The sequence below is a fragment of the Petromyzon marinus genome, chromosome 4 (assembly GCF_048934315.1).
Source record: "Petromyzon marinus isolate PM22_M1 ecotype Great Lakes invasive population chromosome 4, UKy_Petmar_22M1.pri1.0, whole genome shotgun sequence".
Classification (NCBI taxonomy): Eukaryota; Metazoa; Chordata; class Hyperoartia; order Petromyzontiformes; family Petromyzontidae; genus Petromyzon; species Petromyzon marinus.
Window position 1 is genome coordinate 9,086,777 of NC_133670.1, and position 25,410 is coordinate 9,112,186.

Here is a 25,410-nt window from a genome sequence, read left to right on the forward strand (position 1 = left end):
GTAGTAGTAGTAGCTACACATGTAGTAGTAGTAGCTACACATGTAGTAGTAGTAGCTACACATGTAGTAGTAGTAGCTACACATGTAGTAGTAGCTACACATGTAGTAGTAGCTACTGCTACATGTGTAGTAGTATCTACACATGTAGTAGTAGCTACGGGCCCCGCGCTTTCAAGGGCCCCGCGCTAAACGCTTTCAAGCGATCAATTCCGGTTCGGTGATTCTGCACTTGCTCTATTACTATAGTACTATACCGCCTTAAACTTTTATGAACGACTGGGTGTTTAAGGTTAGCGATTTGTCGTATTATCCGGTTGTATAGCAGATGAAAAAATGCAATTACTTTACTATGCAAGTTCAAATGTGTGTTCTAATATTTATTTTGAAATTTAGGGCCGCTTTATAACATATGCTACAGGCCCCGCACTAGCTTAATCCGGCACTGCGTGTGGAGTACCCCCACTTTATGCCACCACACGCGACCTGCTGGTTGACTTCTGTTCGGATGCACAGAGGTGGAGTGGAATTTGAAAAACGTGTCCATTGTGATAAGGGATAGCGAATAAAACCGGCTACGCGTAGGTTTCAAGCCCAAGTGTATGAAGCATTATATTAGCATGCCAGCACTCATTATTAAGAGTACTTTACTCGATTTAAAACTTGAGTTGGCTAGTTGTGTTGCCTGTCAGTCACATTTGCGCAAATTCATTTTGATGGTGGCTTAAGAATAGGATGACCACGATGGATTTCTTCAGAAAATGCATTTCTTTGTCAGTAGGCAAACGTACAAAAATCAGCAGGGAATCAATACTTTTTTCCCTCACTGTAATGCACAAATGCCGAGTGGTTTTCTTGTGCACTTTTTGTGCATTCGAAACATATCTCTATTGCACTCTCGCACAAGTGAGCGGTTAAAAAAAATCGTACAACGGTAATGAGGCTGGGAGCAATGAAGTGGTTGAGACACTGTATTGTATGCCCAGCTACCTCAATTCAATTATCGGCAGCGGTTACATCAGTGGCGTGTGCTATATGAAACCATCCTGGACATGTCCCCTTCACTGACCAGCATTATGAAGTATGGTCAAACAACTCCCATGGCCGATGCAGGATAGGAAGACGTTCATCAGTGAATTGACAAGAGAACTGGTATTGTGCAAACAGTTGATTTTATCTATACTGTGGCAAAAAAGCTGTCTTGAGAACTACTGCTCCTAAAACCTAAACCCCAATTCCTAGCCCTTGGTAAACCATACCATGAATTTTGGCTCGTTAAGACCCTCATACTACCCTTTATAGCATCTCTCAGTTAAAGTTTTAATGCATTAATTACAAAACACAAATTCCAAAAAATTAAATTTGTTGGTGGAACAACATTCGTGCCCATGTATTGTTCACAATTGTTTATGTTTAACATTCATTGCATTTGTTTTCCTTAACGTCGGCAATCAGAGCCGAAATCCTGTTGCTGAAGGCACATCCCATCGTGGCCTCTCATCTAAGTTCAGGTTATTATCTCACACATACATGGATGGATTCATAGCAATGTATATTTCTGCATTAGTTATCCAGGCAGTAGCATCAGTTGATGGGCAGTTTTCCTCAATGCTTCCATTGCATTTTCAGACGACTATGTGGGTCGGTGGTCTGGGGTTATTCTTTCCACAACTGCACACTGAGCTGTCTTTGCATTCCGTTTGTGAAAGTCGCGAGCGGATCTGTCGAGAGATGTGCAGATTTGATTTAACGTGAACCATCGTCTTAGAGGTGCAGTATATTAAATCCAGGAGGTACTTTACAAGATCCGCAATCGGGCGCTTGTTTGGGATATTGATGTCCATCCAAATCTGTTGCTGTTTCTCTGAGACACGAAAGGCCGAATTTACAAGGGCTCTGGTTGTAATCAAGAAGGATTGGCAAGATTTTCGATGGTGGTTGGTTAGATTTTGTAGATCTTCGTGGCTGTATTGGCTTGTGTGATCAAACACTTAAGATACATGAAACACATCCCTGTCGTAAGTGAAACCTGGGGTGCGATTCACGGGGTTTGTGCTGGGCCATTTGAGGTTGGATGGGCGTCCCATTTTGGAAGGACTAATGGAAAAACACGTGGATGAATGATCCACCTGGCTGAAATTAATTTAATTCTTGATTTTAAAGAGGTGATGCTTATTTCTACGGTATTGTGAACACTGATTTTTACAATATATCTGGCCAGGTACACGCTGGACAATGGGATTCTGACACCAGAGCAGAGAGCCTTCTATGAAGACAACGGTTTTATTGCCATCAAGGGTCTGGTGGCAGATGAAGATCTGGAGCGATACAGGTTGTTACAATTGAGTAAAAGAATACTTCTAAAACATACAACTTACTGGACATGTATAATGCCACAAATGTATTCGATTGTATAAAATAAACACGAAATAGAAGGCATCAATTAAAATTGATTCATATGCTCAAAATATTATTGATTCAATTAACGATTTGGATTCGTGAAACTATCGATCTTGTAAAGGGGTTGATTTAGGTGTGCAGGCTAATGGGACATTTATCCAGGGCCCTTCAGAGAGCTCCTCCCAAAAGGTGTGCTTTTCACTTCTTATGAAGAAAAGTAGTCCCGTTTATTAACACCGTTTTAATCAGAACAAAGTAACACTATTACCTTTATTTGAGTGCATTCTCATAGCGAGGTTTGGGAATTTTGTCCGTGAATTTGTCATGTAAATGTGTAAGGGGTGGATGAGAGGCAGGGGAATAATTCCAGCCCTAGTTTTATGCTTAATGAAGGCAAGTCAAATTTAAACGGCTGAGGCAGCGCACTCGTTCGCCACCCGATGAAGCCCAAAGCATTTTGAGCGAAACGTCGCGGTCTGTCAACGTTATATATTCTAGATTTAAAGTTTTCGTGACTGCAAGGATCCATACTCTTTGGTTCTATTCGGTAAAGTCACGTAAAAAACAAAAAATAAAAATTCACGACGTTTCGGCCACAACACATCATGATGACATGTCATGATGACAGCACGGTCCCTTCACCTGATGAAGGCCACTTGTGTTGTGGCCGAAACGTCGTGAATTTTTATTTTTTGTTGTTTTTTTAAGTGACTTTACCGAATAGAACCAAAGAGTTTCGACGTTATTTTCGGGTATGAAAAGTCTTAAGATGCCGGTTAGCTTCGTTAGTCAGATTTTGATCAATACCTTGATACATGTATATAATATCGTAAATGCCATATGCATCATATACATTATAATATCAATCTCGTCAGGCGGTGGAGGGTTAATGACAAATGTGGCTCGAGGTTGTAACGGTATGTGTCGGCAGGGATCGTTTCGAGAGAATTTGCCGGCGGGAGGTTACCGTCCCAGGAATAATGATCATGCGAGACATAGCCATCGCCAAGTCCAAGATCGCCGCTCAAGATCAGAGTTCTGTCACTAAGGTTCAGGACTTTCAACAGGACCCCATCCTCTTTATGTACTGCCAGCTTCCTGAGGTGCGCCGACCCCTGGTTCATTTTCCCGTCTTTTAATCATTGCACTGGAAAGGAATTAGCATAGAGCTGTGGGCTAGTTGTAAAAAAAAAACATCGTGTGTCCCTTATTTGGGGGGTGGCCAAAGTGGCTCTGAGGTCAGAGCACAAAGCCGCCGTCACTAAAATTCAGGCAGCCGCCTGTGAGTTAGACGAGTCGGCAAGTGTAGCGATGGTTTAAATAAACTCCACTGAAGTTCGTACTTCACTTCATTTTGCTAAAATTGTGTGAGTTTCGGGTCACGTGATGAGTGTTCCTCTGCAGTGGGATTGGTGGGAACGCGCTGCCTCCTAGTGTGCATCAGAGGTAACTTGTAGCGATCTCAGAAGTAGTCATGTGAATATCTTGCTTCTGTTATCTAACACTGGTTGGTTACACTGCCATGCAAGAGTTATGAATGCATTCTTTGCTGCCCGACGTAACACCAATCGCGCAATTGGAATAAAATGCGGAGAAAAGACCAAAACATTTTAAGACGGAAAACGTTGCCTTGATTATGTCTAGATTTGAAGCCGATGGCAATTTGCCCGTTGATTGCACTTGCATTCGTAATGTCCAAGTAGTACATTTTCATCGCACGTTGAACATTTAAATTAATGAAAAGCAGATGCTCCTCATACGAGGCAAAACATTGCATTGTAACTCGAGAGAGAGAACGGCTCGAGTGGTTTCATTCTTCACACCACTGGCACACAAAATCCCTGTGGTGCCATCACCCCACTCTTTGCCATGTTGCCTCTGCAGATCCTGCAGTACGTGGAGTGCTTCGCGGGCCCGGACATCACGGCCATTCACAGCATGCTCATCAACAAGCCGCCCGACACTGGTAGCTTAACCCCCTCGTCTTTAATTCCCTCTCTAAACATTGAAAAATAATGTTTTGTTGGTGCTCGCCTACATCCACTAAGTGAAGTTACAAATTGCCATCGTGATTTGATTAAAAAAAAAACTTTACTTACCATTGTGTGAGTAAAGACCTTCATACATGTTCAACTTCATGCAAAGTTGAATGGATAACAAGCGTGACATCTTCAACAGGCCGGTGGCGGATGTCCGATGAGCTCAACAGAGTAAGCCATGTTGTATACTCATTGGAGTCGTGCAAGCCTGACTTGTGACACGCACACACAAACAAAAGTGTGTTGCAGTAATCCAGCCGTGTTGAAACAATTCTGCATGTCAGCATATTGGCTGATCCCGTACCCCAAAAAAGGTCAGATGTGTGAGAGCGCGAGTGTTTTTTTTTTGGTAAAGTCACGTAGGTAAAATAAAATAAAACAATTAAATCACGACGTTTCGGAGGCGACACAAGCTTCCGTGTTGCCTCCGAAACGTCGTGATTTAATTGTTTTCTTTTATTTTATTTTACCTACGTGACTTTACCGAAAAAAAAACAAAGAGTATGAATCATTGCAGTCACGAAAACTTCAAATCTAGAATTCACGTATCTCGTTTGACGTGTCGAATGAAGTTGAGGTTTTTGTCGAGCGTAACGCTGAGTATCTCGACACACCTGATGATGACCGTTTGAGTTATGGTCGAAACGTCGTGAGAATTTTTTATTGTTTTATATATATTTTGTTATTCTGTTGTTTCTCTTCAACGTGACTTTACCGAAAAAACTAAGAATATGAATTACTGCAGTCACGAAAGCTTTAAATCAAAATTTATCTCGACCTTGTCGGCGAGCTGAACAGGGGAGATGGCGATGACCATTGGTTGTGCATTTGGTCGATCCTTTTACACTTGTGTAAGGTTTACCAATTCACATTCTATTTACGCAGACTATACATTTGATAGAATCAGTCCTTGCACGAAGGATTTGACGCGTGTAGCGTGAGCCTCAGAATCTATTTTTGTCCAAGACTCGATGCATCCTCTGCATGCGTAGTTTTTCTAAAACTTAAGTCAAAAGTGAAAGTATTGTAATTTAACATGTAGAAAATTTTGCTTGGTCGGAAAAACATGCTTCGATTGATCTGATAGGATTTAAGTAGGCATATCACGATGCAATGATTAATTAAGATAGACATTGGAGCAGGGTACACCAATGGATACTGTTGCCCTGTTCTCTGCTGACAAGGTAGCGCCACTTCAGCCTATTTACTGAATGGTGGCCAACCATCCAAGCAACTATCCAGGCTCGATAACTGCTTGGGTTCCGAAATCTGACAATAACGGGATAAATTATTGGTAAATTGGCGTTGTAGAAATGTTTGGGCGATTTGATTAATGGGTGATTGTCAGATAATTGTTACACACCTAATAATGAATGTCGGTTCCAGACGCTATATTGGGTTGTTTGGCCAATTGCACTCATTAGTATTTTGCTGAATGTGGGACAATCACAGAACCTTTAGAAAACCGACCAGAAATGTGGTGCAGCAGAAGCCTTGAAAGCAAGTGCAGGCGAGATATCCGTGCTGTCCTATATCAGCGCCAGGGTGGCGAGACGTTAACTACCTTCGCCTGGTATGCAGGTCTTGGATTCGATCCCGACCCTGACGCCTGTATATTTGGCGTTTGACTGTTCACTCCGTTGTCGCGTGGATTTTTCTGCAGGTCCTCCGGTTTTTTCCTCCACATTTAGAAACATGCGTTTACAGTATTTGCCTGCTATACATTTCGACATAAGCCACTTCTTTGAGATATAATTTGTGACCAGATCGCTTTTGAAACAATTGAGTTCTAAAATTGTAAATGTTGTGGATCCACTCTTCAACGCACCGGTGTGCTAAAGTAGTGAAATGTTTATTTTGTCAACGTGACACATTTTTTTTTACTGATTGGCCGTGTCGGGTGGTGGAGGGTTGCGACACATTTATAGATAACGCGATCTAACCCAAAAAAACCTTTATTATGAATAATACTGGTCGCGAAACACTGCGTTGAATATGGTATTGTATCAGAACCGTGCTAACACAAGTTTGCTTACACCCATCCAGCTTACACCAGATACACGCCGCCTCGTGTCCTCCACCTTGAGGTCGGTCTCTCCGTGTCGCTGCAGGCCTGAAGACCTCGCGCCATCCGCTGCACCAGGATCTGCACTTCTTCCCGTTCGAGCCTGCGGACCGCATCGTGTGCGCCTGGACCGCCATGCAGCACATCGACCGAGAGAACGGCACCCTGGTGGTCCTCCCCGGCACGCACAAGGGAGACCTCAAGCCTCACGCGTACCCAGAGTGGGAGGTGAGAGAGGTTGCTGCGTCCGCTCTTTGGGAGCAATTTAATTTCCCCAGAAAGCAAACGGTTGACTGCTTTATTGTCCATTGATAACAATCAAATGTCATCAGCCACGATGTCAGCTGCTGTATGAAGGCACCCCCGACCCGTTGCCGTCTCTCACGGCCATCGGCTGCTGTACACGAGCTTGACTTCCGTCGCTCAATCTTTGCGGTGAAAGAGGTCACAAATAGACGATCTCTCCAAAGTGAGGGACAAATCCGTGTTAACACAAACCCGGCAATGTCCGTGCGTGCGTGCGCAGGGAGGTGTGAACAAGCTGTATCATGCGGTGCGTGACTTTGATCCAGCGACCCCACGCTTGCACCTGACGATGGAAAAGGGCGACACCGTGTTCTTTCACCCTTTGCTTATCCATGGCTCCGGAATGAATCGCACCGACGGTTTCCGCAAGGTGCGTCCGCCTTTGCTTATGGGTGTGTGCGTACGCGATGATCGGCTGCCGATAGTTTGTCAGCTCCGCAGCTGTAATTCGAGCAATAATTTTTTTGTTTCACAGCCCTGTGTTAATCCACGTAAATTAGTGTTTGTGAGAATCGCAATAATTTCCACTGGGTCGGGGTAATGCCGAAGCAAATATTTAGGTGCCATGAGGAGTCACTTTTTTTTTTACAAACCACATTTATCAATTCAAGAGACACCGGCACATAGTGCCCTCCTCAAAAGTCTGCAACATGTTAGTGGCCACTGAGAGATATATTGGCATAGGTAACTTCATTGGACGGCGACAAACTATCAAAAACGTTTCTCAGAGACCTGATTTCTAATTTGCCTGCACTAACATTTGTTGATGGCTTGGTGTCTGCCTTCAGGCCATCTCCTGTCACTTTGTGAGCGGCCAATGTCATTACATTGATGTGAAGGGCACAAGTCGGGAGAACACCGAGGAGGAGATCATTGGAATGTATCGCCATAACTTTGACAAAGATGCTAAGCCCTCACTCATTGTAAGTTTCCATTTATGCTTGTATTTTTCTGTATTGCTGATGCTTCTTCCTGATGATAAATATGGATTTATAGAGAATCTAAATGCAAAAGTAGCTCAATATGCTGCACAGAAACAGTTGGCATGCATTTTTTTGAATAGGCAGTCAGATATAGGCGAAAGAAAGGTCTTTGAATCTGGAATTGAATAGTAGCAGGAAGTTGACAGTATGGATGGCTAGGGGAAGGCAGTTTGAGACTGTTTGGCTCATCAGGTGACGTTATCTTCCTTTCCAGGTATGCAGATCGGGGGTTCGATCCCGATACCTGTTTGTATATATGTCGTCGGATGGATTTTTCTCCGGGTCCTCCGATTTTCCCCTCCATATTTAGAAACATGCATTTCAATTTAGATGATTTGGCTGATATAAATGTCATTTGTGGCCAAGTAGCTACTGAAAAATAATCTAAAAGCTCAGTGGGCTTTACCTGGTAAAATAAAAAGTTAAGTTTAACTTTTTGTGATCTGATTACCTTTCCTATACTTTTCACTCCTATCGTGTTTTTGTATTGATTGTTGTAACTTTCTGACCTGCCCCGACTGGACATCTGTGAAAAAGAGGTTTATAGCTCGTTGGATTCCTCCAGTATAAAGATTCTGATTCTGATATGACCTTTATAAGCCAGGTATGATGCTAGAGATCGGGTGTTTTATTTTAAAAGAGAAACCTGGGTGAATATCAGCCACCACAATCTGTTGTGAACTCTTTAAAGGGTACCAAAAAGGTCAAAAACGAATCCATAGTTCATATTACGATGCATAAGATGTTTAGAGATTATGTAAATTAAAATTGTTATTGTGCATGCTCATCAAGTTTTGATGCAGTGATAAAACGAACGTGTGACCGTCCGTAGTAAGTGCAACTGCCTATGGTGTGGCACTTGTTTCACAGGACGTGTGGCACTGGAAGGCAAGGTTGGTAAAGGGGAGGACACTGCAACTGTGACGCTACGAGCAGCCCCTTCGTGCGTTGGCTTCTTTTTTTCAACGGTTTCACTTCACTTGATTCCTGTTTGTCTGGGTCAAATCTTGTAAGCAAAATTTCGTCCACTTCTCGTTGTCCAATCAATTTCACATTTTACACACGTACTCGGATCCGGTGACAATGCATGCCTGTATCAAAATCGGCATCAATTAATCAATTAATTCGCTACTTTAAAGCTATTTAAATTTTGTATGGACACCTTATTACGTATATTTGTGAAGGTCAAAAACGCCGCGGTCCCTAAACTGTGAAATCGGCTCGCACAAAAAGCAGGCGCCACTGATGTACTTCTCGACCGTGAGTTAAACGAAGTTGTTAATAAAACCGTTGTTTTGTTTAGTTTTTTTTACCTTACCTTTAATCCATACCACTATCCCACAGCCCAGCAAAGCAGCCAAGGTCATTGCCCACATTTATGAACATCTTGTGGTTTATACACATGCCGATATCTTCCTTCCTTGGCAGCTTAATATATTCGTCAAAATTCGGGGATGGAGGTTAATTCACTAATTGTTTCTTGCCACTGTGGTGCATGTGTGTGAACTAGTGTGAACATGCTACACCTTATATCAGGGGTGGGAATCCTATGGCTCTCGTGCTGTATCTAGCATCCAGCCATGAGCCCTACTGCTTTGAGTCATCATGCAAACAAGAAGAATCCTGCACTGAAAGTCTTTTGACACTTACTGGGTACTAAAAGGGGCATACAATCGGACCTGGCAATTTGCGTTTCTAACTGTAGTGCACTCGGTCACCTGTTGTCTCCAAATTAGTTATGAGAATGCATTCAGTCCGAGCATGATCGAGAGTTTCTATATCAACTAATGAGCCGTCTGCCTATGGTATTTGAAAGTCTTATTCAGCTTCCACGAATTAAAATGTTCCCCACCCATGCATGAGAAACGTGATGGGGGGGGGCATGTGTGCCCCCATCATATAGCTTTGTACACTTTTCCTTGATGGGGATTGCATGTTAGCCACTGATGTGACCCAATTGCATACGACACGAATACAAAAAATATTCTGACATGAACAATTCCGTATACATGAGCATAAATAGTTTAAATCGACAAATAAATGCACTGTTACATCTCTAGTAGCTATGATTACACTTTGATAGATTTTAATTGTCCAAACAATGCCTGCCTAATCACCATATGACAGCTGAAATCATAAGCACATTTAAGCATGTTATTTTGAATGCATATCACCGTAAGCTGCAACTGAAGTGATTCAACTGAATTGATTTCTTTTTGACATTGTGAATGATGTGAACCTATTGCATAAAACATTAATGGAAATACATTCGACTTATTGTATGTTGTGAGCTGAAATATAAATGGACAATTGCTGAATGGATGCATATTTACCTCCATGCTTCGTCATTATTACACTAACGTTTTATCATCATCCTTGTTCAATCCACGAGTGGATACAAGGCCTCCCTAAGTTTCAAGTTTATTTTGGATAACCAGGTGAGAACTAGAAGTCTCAATCTTGATTTGAAGCTTTCGTGACTGCAGGAATCCATACTCTTTGGTTCTTTCGGTAAAGTCACGTAGTTAGAAAAATATAAAAAAAACAAATCACGACGTTTCGAAAGCAACACAAGCGGTCGTCATCAGGCAAAGGAGTCAGCCTCTAAAGGCAAACTGTTTAGAAAGGTTTGGGGATGGGGGTCGTAGCCAAAGTGTATCAACAGCACCAGCAGCATAGGCGGTGTACGAGTGCCAATGTAGCAACAATGCCAATGCAGCAACAATGCCAATGCAGCAACAATGCCAATGCAGTGGGCGAGAGAGCTGCCGTGGCAAGAGGTTATATAGGTAAGAAAGGGGGGGAGGAGCAAGGGGAGAGATGGGGGGGCTGCGTGAGCGCTCGGGGGAGAGAGGACGTGACGCTGGGGGGGGGGGGGAGTGGGCGGGGCTGGAATTGGGAGGCTGGGAACGTTGGGGATGCGGGGGGGGGAATTAACTCAGAAAAATAGACTTCTACCCGGCAGATAAATAGTTAAGGTTTTACCTGGTTAATAACATCCTTCCAATGATTGCTCAATTTGTATCCATCTTCTCAGTTGCAGTTATGTCTATGTTTATATATCTGGATGGCTTCATTAACAAACCTTTGATAGTAGTCCGAAGGTTCGCAGAGTACCATGGTCTCGGAAAAAACAATATCATGAGAGCCCACAGCGTTATAACAATGGTCAGCTACGGCAGAGGTATTGGTTCTGCCGTGTTTCAGATCTGCCTTGTGTTCGCGAACACGGTCCGAGACATGTCGTTTCGTTTCCTCAACGTAACTGCTACCGCAGGTACAACTCAGTTTGTAGACTCCAGGATATTGCATGTCAGGAATGACATCCTTCACCGATGGGATTAGAACAGAATAGTCTCATTAGCAAGTTTGGCCTGGGTCACCACCAAAGACAAAAGCAATCACTAAAAAACCCAAGTACAATGGAAACTACAAATAAAGAAAAAAAAAAATTGGAGCAAAAGCAAATACGTTGGTAATGAAATTGAAAACTGTGCAAAAAATACAAATCAATATTAAATAATGTGCCTTGCATGTCTTGTTATGAAAGTTCGCTGAAAGTTATTTTAGGAAAACCATAAACTCCCAGCTGTCCCTGTGAAAGATGTTGCCATCCCGACCTGAAATGTAGCTGAGAAATTCGTGAGATCGACTCCGTGTCAGTCACTGCGCTCCGGTCTGATCCGGAAACTCTTTCACGAAACTTACAGATGCGGAATTAAAACGCAACTGAACACATTTGATCGTGAGCTTAGAAAAAACACTACATCACCCAGATCAGGAGCACTCTAAACACCACTCTTTCACATCAAAATGAGATGTTGAAAATAAGGAGACAAGAGAATTGATTGGATTGCATTTTCTTTCCAGAAATAAAAATACACTGAAAGCAGTTCTTAACATCGCATGAAGCACATCATTCCACACATTTTGCATATCACCCTTAAAACCAAACCCCAACAAAAAAAATTAACATTTTAGGACAAAAATCATAAATGAGCGTTCATTAAACATGGACGCCCATCTATGATTGGCAATAAATCCTTATTTGGCTTGAGGCATAAACCATGAGCTAAATGTTGAGATGCCTCACAGATGCAACAACTCGTTCTTAGATTTTTTTTTTTTACTATATACACAGTGGATGCTTGAGAGCACTAGACTGTTGCTGTACCATTCCTACGAGTGAAGAGAAAGAGAGAATATGCTACTGCTGTCAGTGCAAAAGGAAATGCTTTCTGTTGATAGTCGTGCTACAAAAATGATTTGTACTGATGACTTTTTGCAGCGTTCATAAAGAAAACACGTGAACCTATTCACTGTGCATGATACTATGCATATTAAATAAAAATGTCTTTACTCGTTAAAAAAAAGGCACAATTAACTTTAGTTTTATAGACCTGCAACAGTAAAGTCACTTTGATCAGTGCATATGCATTATTAAAGATGTTATTGTCAGGGACATTTAGTTTTTGAAACACCTGCACATTCTTATAACATGGACATTTCAGAAAAAAAAATGCATGGTCTTCCCTCCATTTGGGAGACCTGGAGCACAAGACGAAACAAATTCAGCTTGCGAGGCCACAGCATATTTTTTTTGTTTTAAATGAGCAAACGTTAAGACTGAAAAGGACCTGTGCAACATTTCACTGTATCGTCCGTAATATATTTCCTTGCAAAGTTAATTGACACATGCCCTGCAAAAATGTATGCCTACCAAATCCTGCGAATGAATGGTATATAAGTGTTTCAACACACCAGTTTGGATAAGCTTAAGGAACAGTTCTACACTTCGTGAACGCAAAAAGGACGTTATACGTTTGAACGTATCGTTATTGGCTTCACGTCACCAAGAACTGTAATGTTGGGCAAACTATAAGCCATTCGGTTTCAATCTGATTGCCACACATCATCCAAAACAACAACAAATAAATGAAAGCGTGAACATGATAATCCACAATCTGTGTTCAACGGGGAAAAGTGACCCCTGAAAAGACACGGGGAGGCTTTAACAAATTAATGAGGCATTGCGGAAGTGAACTAAAGCAGTAGCAAAAAAGGCAGTCAGAACAATAGTAAATCCAATCGATGCAACGTTGCTTTGCTTGGAAGAGGATAGGGTGCATCATTATTCCTGAGGAAGGACCACATTTCTGGTGGACTTTATCTTCTCCAGCCGCTTTGTAAGCTGACTATTGGTGATCTCCAGCTCTTCCACACGGTCCTGTGCTGACCTCAGCTGCAAAGAAAACAGTGGCAAGTATAAGCACAGATGGTGTGCCGATAACACACAATCATGTGCAAATGCTCATCCCCCCCCCACCAATCCCTACCACCACTATGAACACCACTAACACCACCACAGCCATCCTCCTCCAAACAGCAATATCTTCTTATCTGTACATTTCCCTTACCTCTCTTTGCAGTTTACGCTTTTCTGCTTTAAGCTCATCTTCAACTTTCTCTGCATTCTCCGAAGCAGTTTTGTAACGTGCAACTTGACCTTCCAGACGAGCTATCTGTAAACACAGATGCGCATGTGTGCACGTCTCTGTTTAAGATCTGGTGTTTGGCATTTGAGTTACACAAAAATCTAAACAAAAAAAAACTTCAACTTGAAAAGATGGGCCAAAACAATGGGAAAGCTTACACTTTGTTCCAATGCTGTGATGTCCTGTTCCGCTTTTGAAAGCTTAAACTTGTGCTCACTGAGTTGTCTAGTTACATCTCCTGAAGGAAAACAAAGACAACACGCACCATGCAGTCACAGAATTAAACCTAATGCAATACACACTCCTCTATAATGCCACCAAAAAGGCCTAAGTTTATTAGATTCCCATTACATGTGTAAATAAAATATCCAGAGCTGGATGAGGGCCTCCTCACGTCTGCACTTCACTGTGCTGAATATTGTGGGTTGGTGAAGTCAGCACAGACAAGGAACCATAGATCTACAGCACAACAATCGATGCTGCTGCACTGCATCTACTGCCCACTACACCCCACAAGCCCAATGACAACCTGTTCGTGGATGGTCCATTACCCATCCAAGCACTATCCAGGCTTAATCTCACTGAACTTCTGGGATGTGAGAACAAGTGCATTCAGGGTGACTTGATCATAGATAACATACTGGCAGTATAAAATGTAGTTACTTATTAAATGCTTTATAAATTCTGGATGCCAAAAGAATTGTAGCTCGTTTTAACAAATGCTAAGATCAGCATGGGTCATTTTAAAATGTTTTTGTGTGATGTGAAAATTTGGTTCATTCCACAGGCACAAAATAAACTTATCTTGCAAATGATGTCTGGAGCATTAACATTTACTATTAACCCTTTCCCGTTGAGATGTCTGCAAGCTATAGGGTGGGTAATGTTCACCAATGAATCTTGGAATGCGCAAGCGGTTAGGATTAATTTTATTTGGAGAGGCATAGCGCCATTGTTTTTAAAGACATTGTACTCACTGCAGAGAACTGTAGGGACACAACCACACCCCATGGTATCTGGCACCAAACTGTGTTACATGCCTTCCCACATGGCCTTGTGGGAGCCTCGGTACCGATAAAGTTATGACGTACGCATACGTGCGTCATCGGAATGGGAAAGCCTTATGTAAACAGCATGCAGTGGTAACGTTCTCATTACCAAGTGGCTGCATAGGCTTGGTAAAAAGTGAGCTGTATTAAAATACAAATATGTTAAACAAGAAATGTGTTTGTTAAGTAATACCGTACTTTTGAACGTGAAGCCATGACGGAGTAGTGTGCTTACTTTGTGTCTCGATACCATCCATGCCGTTTTCTGTGGGGTCGCTATCCGATTTTCCCGATTTCTGTTTGGTTTCTTCCAGCTGAATCTTCAGGCTCTTCACCTGACCCACAGAAAATATTCACATATAACCACAATTGGAAAAAAAATCACTCCATTTACCAAAAAAGTACACAAAAAACAAATAAAATGACATCTGAAGCAATGCGATATTAAGTAGAGCAACATCTCAGACTCGGAAATTGGAGTTAAATTCCCGATCACAGCTAACATCAATGGTGTATAGTATTTAGATTTGTTCTGGGTCTCCACTTCATCAACGCGTACCGACCAGTGTGGTCAAGTATGGTCAAATGACATCTACCAGTGATACCGTGTGGGAAGGTCTTCGTGCAGCAGTGGATGGATAGGGGATGCAAGTTATTAATTTAACTTCACATCTTCAGTGTGTGTAGCCTGGGAATAGCAATCACCTGCTCTACAAGGGATTCCTTGTCTTCAACCAGCCTCTTCAACCTTATGTCTAAACAGGAGAAATCAAAGCCACAACAATACTTGAATGTACGATTTTGAATAGTGTATGTTAACACAGCTAAAATTGCACGCACACACACACGAATAAATGTGAACAATATAAAGCACAATAAACTAAACGGATGTAAGCTGGTGAAAGAGTACTATTTTTTCCAAAGACCCAGATCACCCTATATTTTGTCATCTGCTTAACTACTCAGTTTAACACGTAGGCTTTCGCGACCAATATTATTCATAATAAAGGTTTTTGGGTTAGATCGCGTTTATTTATAAATGTGTCGTAACCCTCCACCACCCGACACGGCCAATCAGCAAAAAAAGTGTCACGTTGACAAAAGACAAATAATTCACTACTTCAGCCCACCGGTGTGTTGAAGAGTTAATCCACATTTACAGTTTGAGTACGACGTTTCGCTGGTAAATACTTCCAGCATCATCGGGCAATTCGCCAGAATGGTAAAGCCCTCGCTTGCTCCCGGTTTTAAGTGATGACGTCACCCTGCTGCTCTATATAAAACCGGGAGCAAGCGAGGGCTTTACCATTCTGGCGAATTGCCCGATGATGCTGGAAGTATTTACCAGCGAAACGTCGTACTCAAACTGTAAATGTGGATTAACTCTTCAACACACCGGTGGGCTGAAGTAGTGAATTATTTGTCTTTTGTCAACGTGACACTTTTTTTTTTGCTGATTGGCCGTGTCGGGTGGTGGAGGGTTACGACACATTTATAAATAAACGCGATCTAACCCAAAAACCTTTATTATGCTTAACTACTGCGAATATAATCTATAGTTCAACAAAGTTACCACTAAAATTCAGGATAGAACCAGCCTTTGCTACTTGGCCACTAGATGGCATCAGTGTAGAACAAACCAGGCAATGATGTAAAGTTTACATTAAACTTAAAATTGGGTGTGTCCAATTGGTGAGGGCTCGGCTGCCAGCAGGAACTAAAGGGGTCTGGTCAACCACGTACAGTCCTTGACAGAAGTAAATAAAAAATAGACTTCCTTCAACTTGTAATCAACCAAATATAAATCACTATGGCTTGTTAAAATTTGCATTTCCAATGATCTTGCAACATTTTTTTGTCCTCTCATAAGCTACTCTGATGTTACATTATAAGCTATAATATGCACAATATTAAATTTTGAGTTTGTCAACACAACAATTTGATAGACACGGCTTGCCTTTCCTTAAGTTTAAAGTTATACATGGGACGTCAAGCACTTCATTTTGCCAACGTATTTACTTAAAAGAAACAAATATTACTTGAGAGTATGCCTTCAAGTTCACAATAACCTTTACAATGACGTAAAAGAGTTGTGGAGATGTGCTTACTAACACACCCATCACCGCAACCAGACCACCTTTACCTGTTAGCCGAGAATGATTTTGACGTCTAAGTTTAAAGTAACTTATTATAATTACAGCACAGCAACAGTAACCACAACTGCAAGTACTCGAAATCACCAAAACGCAATATTATGAATGTCTTGAAGAACTGAAAACAAATCAAATGTGCATGTGGGGAGTTGTATGCCAATTGTGAAAAATCCATATTACTGAAGTTAAAAAGACAACCTGTCGAAGGGATGACCACTCTTGCTGTTACACGCAACCGAAAATACGTGGCAACACCATCTTATTCAAAACTGTCAAATTGTATTATCTTTTAGCATGAAATAGAAACATTTGTAAATATCATGCACTAAATGAAGGGAAATATGGTGCATTTAATCCAACAGTACTGTAAAGTGAGTGGCCCTAATCCTTTTTAATTGAGCATGAATATCTTGAACCAAAATTAAAACAATTCAAATGTGCATGTGAGGAGATGTGAGCCTAGTGGACATCTGTGAAAAGGGCTTCACAACTAATCGGATTCCTATAGTCTAAATAACGATTCTGATTCTGAGTAATACTGGAGAAGGGCCGAGGGCGACGCATCGCGCCCGAAAGGACACCCGCCGAAAGAGATGGAGCGATAACATTAGCCCATGTGTGGTAGGGTGGTGGCGCGGGAGGAAGCGTTGAATTGTGGCATCGCGAGACCACGACGAGTGGATAATGAGGATCACAATGTCGTGGTGGGGAGGCCTTCATCCAGCAGTGGTTAGAACACGACTGGGTGACAATGTTGTGACGAGGCAATGTCGCCAGGCGGCGAGTGGATCAAGATGACGTCTCACCAAGCGGCCCATCCCCCGCGCCCTCGAGCAGCTGTGCAGCCTGCCGCGACACCAGGGTCACCGCCCCGCCGCCGGCGAGCGGCTCCCCGTCCGGCCCCACCTCCCCGTTCACCTCCCCCTCCGGAACCATCACCAGACCGTGCTTCTGCATGGCACAGGAAACGCCGCGCGCAAAGTCACGCAACCGTTGCCCGCGTTTCCAGCACGCCACGTACGCACACGCACCACGGTGGCAAGATGCTCACTACCACGCCTGCTATACACGTCGTGGGTTGTGTCTGAATTGTATTTGGGGTTTGCGGTGTTTCTCTCCCCATGGTCGTGTGGATTTTTCTTCGGCTCCTCCAGCTTTTCCCCACCCACATTTAGAAAAATGCGTTTCGAGTATCTTGCTGCTATACGTTTCCACATGCTAAGCTACTTCGTTGAGCTATTAATTGTGGCCAGTTCGCTTCTGAAAAAGAGTAATAAAGCTCAGTGGGCCTTAGCTGGTAAAATAAAAACAGTTTTAATACTTTTACATGCTGCCAAACCTGTGGGCGGATCCAGTATCCCTTTGAGTTTAAACTCATGTTCAAACTTCGAATGACTTATGCCAAAGTGGACTTTCTTTTCTGAACAAGATCATGAAGATAATGTGGTTGCAATGGAAAAACTACAATGCTGCATTGATTTCACGCATTTGAATGGTTCCTGTTACTAGACAATTTCACATTAGCAACTTCCAAATGTAATGCAGAAGGTAAGCCACACTAGTATCTGTTTACATCCATGCACTTCTAAGGGTGACGTCTTTCCTATATATGAATCCATTCAATTTCCCTTTTTTCGTATTATCTTGGTACAGGCGCTAACTTATGTAGTTTCCAGTCTAGTCATTGCCCTGCAGTCATTCGAATTAAATCATATTGGGAATCCCAGAAGACAATACATAACTTCTCCTGGTGCCACTTTAATAATATTATCTAGAATCACCTTGAAGCTGTGTGGGGAATATTTTCCCACATTACTATCATACCATATCGATATGCTGCTACACATACTTATTTTGGTACTGGCAAAGGAGGTCCCATGATGAGATAACACATACAAACTTAGCCCTCAACTGAGGTACGCTAATACAAACCAAATGTACACAACCTATATTGTACAGCCATTGGTGACTTGCGACCAGAGTGAGACTCATTATAATCTTGGGTCGGAGCCAACATTTGAGTGTAGGATCCCAGCTGGTCTGGCTCTGACCAGAATAAGCCACGTGATCACCTTCTATATGTGGCACTCGTACAGAGATACACCTGGGTTGTGCTGTTTCATCTACAGATGGTAGCCATTTAGGTATTTTTGGTCATATTGAGTAGAAGTCACACATTTAACTTAAAACATTTGAACTGTACAGTGGCAAAACAGTCTTGAGGCAAGCATCCTGTTTGAATGCAGATCAACACAAGCTGGGTTGTATGTTATAATATGCACCGCTGCTCTGGTAGAATGGAAAGTCTAATCGCTTCCTCTGCTGGTTGACGGACTCTTTGCAGTTGACTTGTTTCATTTATATACTATTCCACAAACAGTGCAGTCTTAAAGCAAGTTCAGTGCTCTCATACCTTTTTCAAATCTTCCTTAAGTTGAGTGACTTGTTGCCTGAGTTCATCTCTTTCATTCATTATACACTCAAAGTGTACCTTTTGCCTTTCAAGAGCCTGGCCCCCATTACGGGGAACAGGAGTTCCAAGAATAGAGGAAAGGCAGCAGTGAGAAAAACAGACGAGAGCAATCCAGTTCAAAAGCGCGTACAGTTTAAACACAGTGCAAAGGACAGCAGGCAAAAGGGTAAAGTATGGCGCAGCTGTTACCTTTTCAAGAGTCCAGTAATAACTATGCATGCACAATTTGAATATGCATTACATTCTTGTCCAGTTTAACTTTCGTAGTTGCTTAAATATTGCTTAAAATGTAAAGGCAACCCTACACACATTACTGGTGTATGTCCTTCCTACTGAATTTAAAGGTATGTGCTGTACACAGACCGACATGTTCACATACCCCTATCTTCTTTTCTTTCCACCCAATTGCTTCCTGGAGATCATTTACCTCCCGCACATATGATTCTTCTTTACGCTGCAGTGTTTTAATTTCCTGAAAGCGTGAGGAGAAGGCAGAGGAGAAAAAGCATTTGGTAGAAATGAAAGTAGAAATGGCAGAGGCCGGATGAAGAAGAATATCATACACTAATTCTAACAGGTATGTCTTTGTGTATTCTTTAAAAGGCTCAATATATTGTAAACTTACCCGCATGGAGGCATCCAAGTCTGCAATTGAGGGTGCTGGCCGTGGTGAATGTGATACCAACAAATAATGCAACTTATCCAATTGCAAAACAAATAAACAATTATTTAACTTTTTTAAACTTGGTTAGACCGTGGGAGGATGTGCTCTTTCTCTAAAAAACATATATTATTGCTTGGCACCCGACATATATAGCAGTGGCTTGGCTATTACTGATCATTTGTCTTCCTACTGCTGGTAATCACATACAGCAGCTGCTTTACCTAATGGCTATATCAACCTGGGAGGCCCTAGCAATTAGTAACAGTACCAATTTGCCTTTGATGAATCCATTCAGATATCTTGCAGTGTGTCAGATAATGGCTGCACAAGATATCTTTCACAGAATTTCTGAAAAATCCTTCACGTTTTTTTTTCATCCTTTACACAGGAGAGGTCATAATTTCCCATATACCCTGTCAAAAGATTGTTGAATGACCATAAAAAGGATAACTTTAACTGCAAGAGCTGATTCTTTGCGACTGTCAACTTCAACTACACTTGAGAACCTAGCTAGTTTAATCACAGATGGCTTTGTGGATTGAAACGGAGAGCTCAGAGTTGCCAGCCCAGCACTCTGAACTCTATTTCATACATGTAGTTTATATTCTTGGTTCTTTCGGTAAAGTCACGTAGAAGGGAAACAATAAAATAATAAAAATATAAAACAATAAAATTCTCACGTTTCGACTGCAACAGAAGCAGTCGAAACGTCGCGAGAATTGTATTGTTTTATATTTTTATTATTTTGTTTCCCTTCTACGTGACTTTACCGAAAGAACCAAGAATATGAATCCCTGCAGTCACGAAAGCTTTAAATCAAAACATGTAGTTTAATTGAGAAAAAGTCCATGCACCCGCAAGACACATAACCCATATTGTCATTGTGTATCATACTCATTCAATGGAGTGGAGTCATAGTCTACAGATATTAGATGGTGTCAACAAATGAATGTATCGATTATGACCACAAGCTATATTTACAAGTTTCAGAATGTTCAAGGTAAACAGCCGTTGACGTAATTAGGTAATCAATGCACTCATTCATGTACTTCCACATGTTTTGTACACCAAATTCAGTGCACACATACATGAATGCCACACAATACAAACATGCTATTTCCATGCTCACTAGCGCTGGGTCGCCAATATCACATGGATTGATGCTATGCTTGGCATTAACTATGGTAACCTGGGCATATTACAGTAATTATATACGCCTTACAAATCAATCACATATATGAGGTGATTATTTGCACATTTCAATTGACTTAATTCCTTGATGATTTTCAGGCATGCCATCGAGATATAATAATTCAATGTTTGCTATTGTAAGGGTTTACTAATGACTGTAGAGGACATATCAAGGTCGCACAGGATAATGCAATTAAACATCTCTACCCATTCTGCTTTTCGGCAGGTTAGCCCAGTTTTATGCTTTGGAATTTTCAGAAATGACTTATCTCGTGCATTGAAAATGTCAGTTATAATTCGTTTATATTACTATCTATGTAACTATATTCCCATATAACAAAACAATTGCAATGATACTTAAAAAATACAATTACTGCGGTAAAGCCTGCTTCCACTAATTGCGAACACGAGCATAATGGCATGACTCGCAAAAAATGGAAAGCTTTTGATTTTCTGACAGTTTCCATAACTACCCGGTGGAGTTTGTCTTCATGCGCAAACTCTTAAGTGGCAGTTTGAGACTAATTTGGGTCCAGGGGAGTGCTGCAAATTTCTGCCACCAACTGCTCACCTCTATGAGTGCATCCCTCTGCTTGAGGCCCTCTTGCAGTTCGTCATATTTGTACTGCAGCACACTTTGCGCATGCTTTTGTCTCTCCAAGTCCTGGGAATATGAAAAAGAAACAGTTGAAAACATCTCACTTCATATATATTCGAGCACCTATATAAAACCAACGTGTATTGTTAAATACATCCTATACCAAACTAAACGTGGGTGAACTTTGTCTTCTGCTCTGAAATCACAAACTCCACAAGTCTGGGTTTTCATATTCGTGTTATTGTTATCAAAATATTTAAAGAGAGAAAAGTCAAAAAAATATTCCTAATCTTCTTTGCAAAATAGACATATGGAGCCTTAATTACAAAAATATATATATTAATTACAAAAAATAAATATTTTTGTAATTACAATTTTGAAAATATTCTTGGGCAACGTTTTTGTAATTATATTTTTGGCAATATTCTGGGGCAACACAACAACAGAACACAATGGCTTGCCACTGCCAATGAGGTCAAAGGGTGTTTTTTTTTTTAATTTGCATGACAGCAGATGCAGCACTTTGCAGGAAATATCAAAGTTGTAATATGAGCCGTATCAATCAGACCACTTCATGCCAACAGTCCTAGTGGCGAAGTGCATTTGTGTTTTATTCTTATTTGAAATAAGTTGCGATGACCATCTGAAGTGCACACATGTGTTTGCCTTTGCCATAACACATGATCCAACAAAGAGAACTGCTGAGAGCCAATCAGCAAAGCGTGCTCTTTCAAGACATCTGTCTAACATCAACGGGCCAATATACTCAGCTGTGATGTGCGTTTAATATGGTAGTTACGAGGAAAATCTGTTTCACATTATATTATCCTCGTTATTTTGCTACCTAGAAATATACAAACAAATCTAGCAATAGTTTGCTTGCCAATACAACACACACATTGAAAATTGGTGCTTACCAAAATACATAACCCAAAGCTCTTCATGGTTTATTTATGCCTGAATGTGTAATTGACCGTGGGGTTCGATACCGATATAAGCTCCCCATAAACATTCAATTAGCATGTCTTGCTATGCGACTGTTTACGGGAGGGCTTAAATCAATAAGTTTAATAAACCTCATTTTAAAAGTACTCGGCTGTACCTTTGGCGAGTGCACAAAATTACTGTGGCTTGGAAAATCCCCACACACATATTCATAGCTGAACATGGTGTGCTGTCAATGTAACTTGCAAGCTGTGTGATATATTCAGTAGGTTGTCACTTAAAAGCTCATTGCTTCAACATAACTATGGGTAGTGATAATAGAAGCTGTATAGATGGTTTGGGTTTAACTTCATGGGTGCAAAGCATCTGCCATGCAGTCTAGTTTAACAGCTGCTGCAATGCAAATAGCACATAAGACCGAGTCAAGAATGTTAAACCTACAAGTCATTCACATCGGCAGTCTATGGGAAACCAAGTAATTACTGAATAAGAAATGTTACATTGGTGATTTATTTACAAGTATGATTCCTGGGGTCAAACAATGCTCTCTGAATCTGGTCATCAACTATGCAACAAAACATTTGTATCCCACATTTTTCAATACCTGGTCATTTCTGTAGCAATAAAAACGTACACATATGACACAGAGACACATGCATGTGAATCAATGATGTTAAAACCACCAGAGCAATATGCGCACTTGCTTGAACCAGTTTGAGGGTTGCTGATGAGCTGGCTCGGTTGACAGCCGAGAGGACACTTTTGCGCAACAGTGCAACCCTAAGTACCTTGCATTTGTCCTCGTGTTGGCGCCTGAGCTCCGCCATCTGCTCCTCCATCTCCTCCATGCTGTCACGCAGGGTGTCCACCTGCAACACGGGGATTGATGCATCCCACTCAGTGGTGCCTCTCATCGACAAATAAAACAACATTTTGATTACGAATTATGAGAACCTGTAGAATGGAATTGTATCTCACGTGTATTCACTGTATTGTGAAATTACGCAGCACATCATCACGGCATTGATCAAATGGCCGGGATGATGTGCACCTCCGATATCACGGTCGGCTAGGTAGAGCGCTAAAGAAGTTCAATGTACATATATACAAATAAGTATCGTCCACGGTGACTGGTCTGGTCACCACAGTGGGGAATTTCTAACACAAGCTCAAGGCCCTCAAAAGATGATGAGCAGCACCCAAAACTTGTTTCGCCATGGAGACAGAGGTCAACACACCGCACTTTCAACTTAGTGCGGTGAGTTTGATTCCCAGCCATGGATAACACCAGCAACGAGTGATATCTATCTGAATCAGACCTGCCCCTCCCCCGATTCACTAAGCTGCATTGTCCAGCATGGTGAGGGAAAGTTAAACAACCTGCATTATTAACAGATGCGAGGAAGCAGTCATCCAGCAGTGGGTTGACAAAGGTATGCCAATCATGAGTTTCATTCGTTACTGCAACTTTGGTAAAACAACTATAAACATTGAAAAAATGTTTTTTAAAACTTTAACAACAGCATCTATAAGTATGACCAGTCTTCACGAATATGCACTGCTTCAAGGTTTACATTTGTGTACAAACTGTTTCTTATTCATATTCTTAGCTGTTTCGGTAAAGTCACGTTGAAGGGAAATAATAAAATAATAAAAAATATATTAAACAATAAAAACAATAAAAAACTGTTTCTTTTGCAGGAATGTTTACTTTGTTCCCATATTCCACGGAATGTATTTCTTACCTGATAGATCAAATTAAACTTCTCGTTGTCAAGCTGTGCATTTGTCACCATAGCCTTTTTAAATTTTTCCTGGACCTCTGACAGTGATTCCTGCCAAAGAGAATGCACGCAATAACATGAGTCAAATAAAACAAGATGCAGCAAGTTATTTTTCTTGAGCCTCATTTTCACACGAATGTAAATATCACGTTCAACTTTCTGAGCATGCTCTCTCGGTGCAACACCTGTCAAACAATTTAACATTCACCGTGTTCCCACAGAGGGAAATACAGTGGACTTAATAATACAGTGAGGGGAAAAAGTATTTGATCCCCTGCTGATTTTGTACGTTTGCTCACTGACAAACAAATGATCAGTCTATAATTTTAATGGTAGGTTTATTTGAACAGTGAGAGACAGAATAACAACTAAATCCAGAAAAAACGCATGTCAAAAATTTTATAAATTGATTTGCATTTTAATGAAGAAAACAAGTATTTGACCCCTCTGCAAACATGACTTAGAACTTGGTGGCAAAAACCTTGTTGGCAATCACAGAGGTCAGACGTTTCTTGTAGTTGGCCACCAGGTTTGCACACATCCCAGGAGGGATTTTGTCCCACTCCTCTTTGCAGATCTTCTCCAAGTCATTAAGGTTTCGAGGCTGACGTTTGGCAACTCGAACCTTCAGCTCCCTCCACATATTTTCTATGAGATTAAGGTCTGGAGACTGGCTAGGCCACTCCAGGACCTAAATGTGCTTCTTCTTGAGCCACTCCTTTGTTGCCTTGGCCGTGTATTTTGGGTCATTGTCATGCTGGAATACCCATCCACGACCCATTTTCAATGCCCTGACTGAGGGAAGGAGGTTCTCACCCAAGATTTGACGGTACATGGCCCTGTCCATCGTCCCTTTGATGCGGTGAAGTTGTCCTGTCCCCTTAGCAGAAAAACACCCCAAAGCATAATGTTTCCACCTCCATGTTTGACGGTGGGGACGGTGTTCTTGGGGTCATAGGCAGCATTCCTCCTCCTCCAAACACGGCGAGTTGAGTTGATGCCAAAGAGCTCCATTTTGGTCTCATCTGACCACAACACTTTCACCCAGTTGTCCTCTGAATCATTCAGATGTTCATTGGCAAACTTCAGACGGACATGTATATGTGCTTTCTTGAGCTTTGGGACCTTGCGGGCGCTGCAGGATTTCAGTCCTTCACGGCGTAGTGTGTTACCAATTGTTTTTTGGTGACTATGTCCCAGCTGCCTTGAGATCGTTGACAAGATCCCCCGTGTAGTTCTGGGCTGATTCCTCACCGTTCTCATGATCA

General features: G+C 41.6%; 2 protein-coding genes across 19 annotated transcripts in view; one reads left to right on the forward strand and one right to left on the reverse strand.

The window, feature by feature from the left end:
* LOC116938767 (phytanoyl-CoA dioxygenase, peroxisomal-like) overlaps positions 1-10,116 on the forward strand; it is a 51,010-nt gene extending 40,894 nt beyond the window's left edge. The window contains exons 2-9 of one of the 3 annotated variants that reach the window (XM_076055966.1): positions 1,453-1,508; positions 2,219-2,329; positions 3,329-3,500; positions 4,282-4,363; positions 6,524-6,729; positions 7,028-7,177; positions 7,596-7,730; positions 8,661-10,116. In XM_076055966.1, coding sequence (XP_075912081.1) covers positions 1,453-1,508; positions 2,219-2,329; positions 3,329-3,500; positions 4,282-4,363; positions 6,524-6,729; positions 7,028-7,177; positions 7,596-7,730; positions 8,661-8,714 — 966 coding nt within the window. In that variant the 3' untranslated portion in view covers positions 8,715-10,116. The remainder of the gene's footprint in view (positions 1-1,452; positions 1,509-2,218; positions 2,330-3,328; positions 3,501-4,281; positions 4,364-6,523; positions 6,730-7,027; positions 7,178-7,595; positions 7,731-8,660) is intronic. The other 2 variants (XM_076055962.1, XM_076055965.1) reach the window with 2 other exon arrangements.
* Positions 10,117-11,638: 1,522 nt separating this feature from the next.
* Positions 11,639-25,410, reverse strand: part of LOC116938765 (leucine-rich repeat flightless-interacting protein 2) — a 53,011-nt gene continuing 39,239 nt past the window's right edge. For 15 of the 16 annotated variants that reach the window (XM_032946361.2, XM_032946362.2, XM_032946367.2 and 12 more), the window contains 11 exons: positions 24,104-24,193; positions 23,147-23,227; positions 21,387-21,479; positions 19,340-19,432; positions 18,901-18,996; positions 17,294-17,438; positions 15,040-15,089; positions 14,570-14,669; positions 13,444-13,523; positions 13,208-13,312; positions 11,639-13,032 (listed from right to left, as the gene is read on the reverse strand). In XM_032946361.2, coding sequence (XP_032802252.1) covers positions 12,922-13,032; positions 13,208-13,312; positions 13,444-13,523; positions 14,570-14,669; positions 15,040-15,089; positions 17,294-17,438; positions 18,901-18,996; positions 19,340-19,432; positions 21,387-21,479; positions 23,147-23,227; positions 24,104-24,193 — 1,044 coding nt within the window. In that variant the 3' untranslated portion in view covers positions 11,639-12,921. The remainder of the gene's footprint in view (positions 13,033-13,207; positions 13,313-13,443; positions 13,524-14,569; positions 14,670-15,039; positions 15,090-17,293; positions 17,439-18,900; positions 18,997-19,339; positions 19,433-21,386; positions 21,480-23,146; positions 23,228-24,103; positions 24,194-25,410) is intronic. The other variant, XM_032946372.2, reaches the window with a different exon arrangement.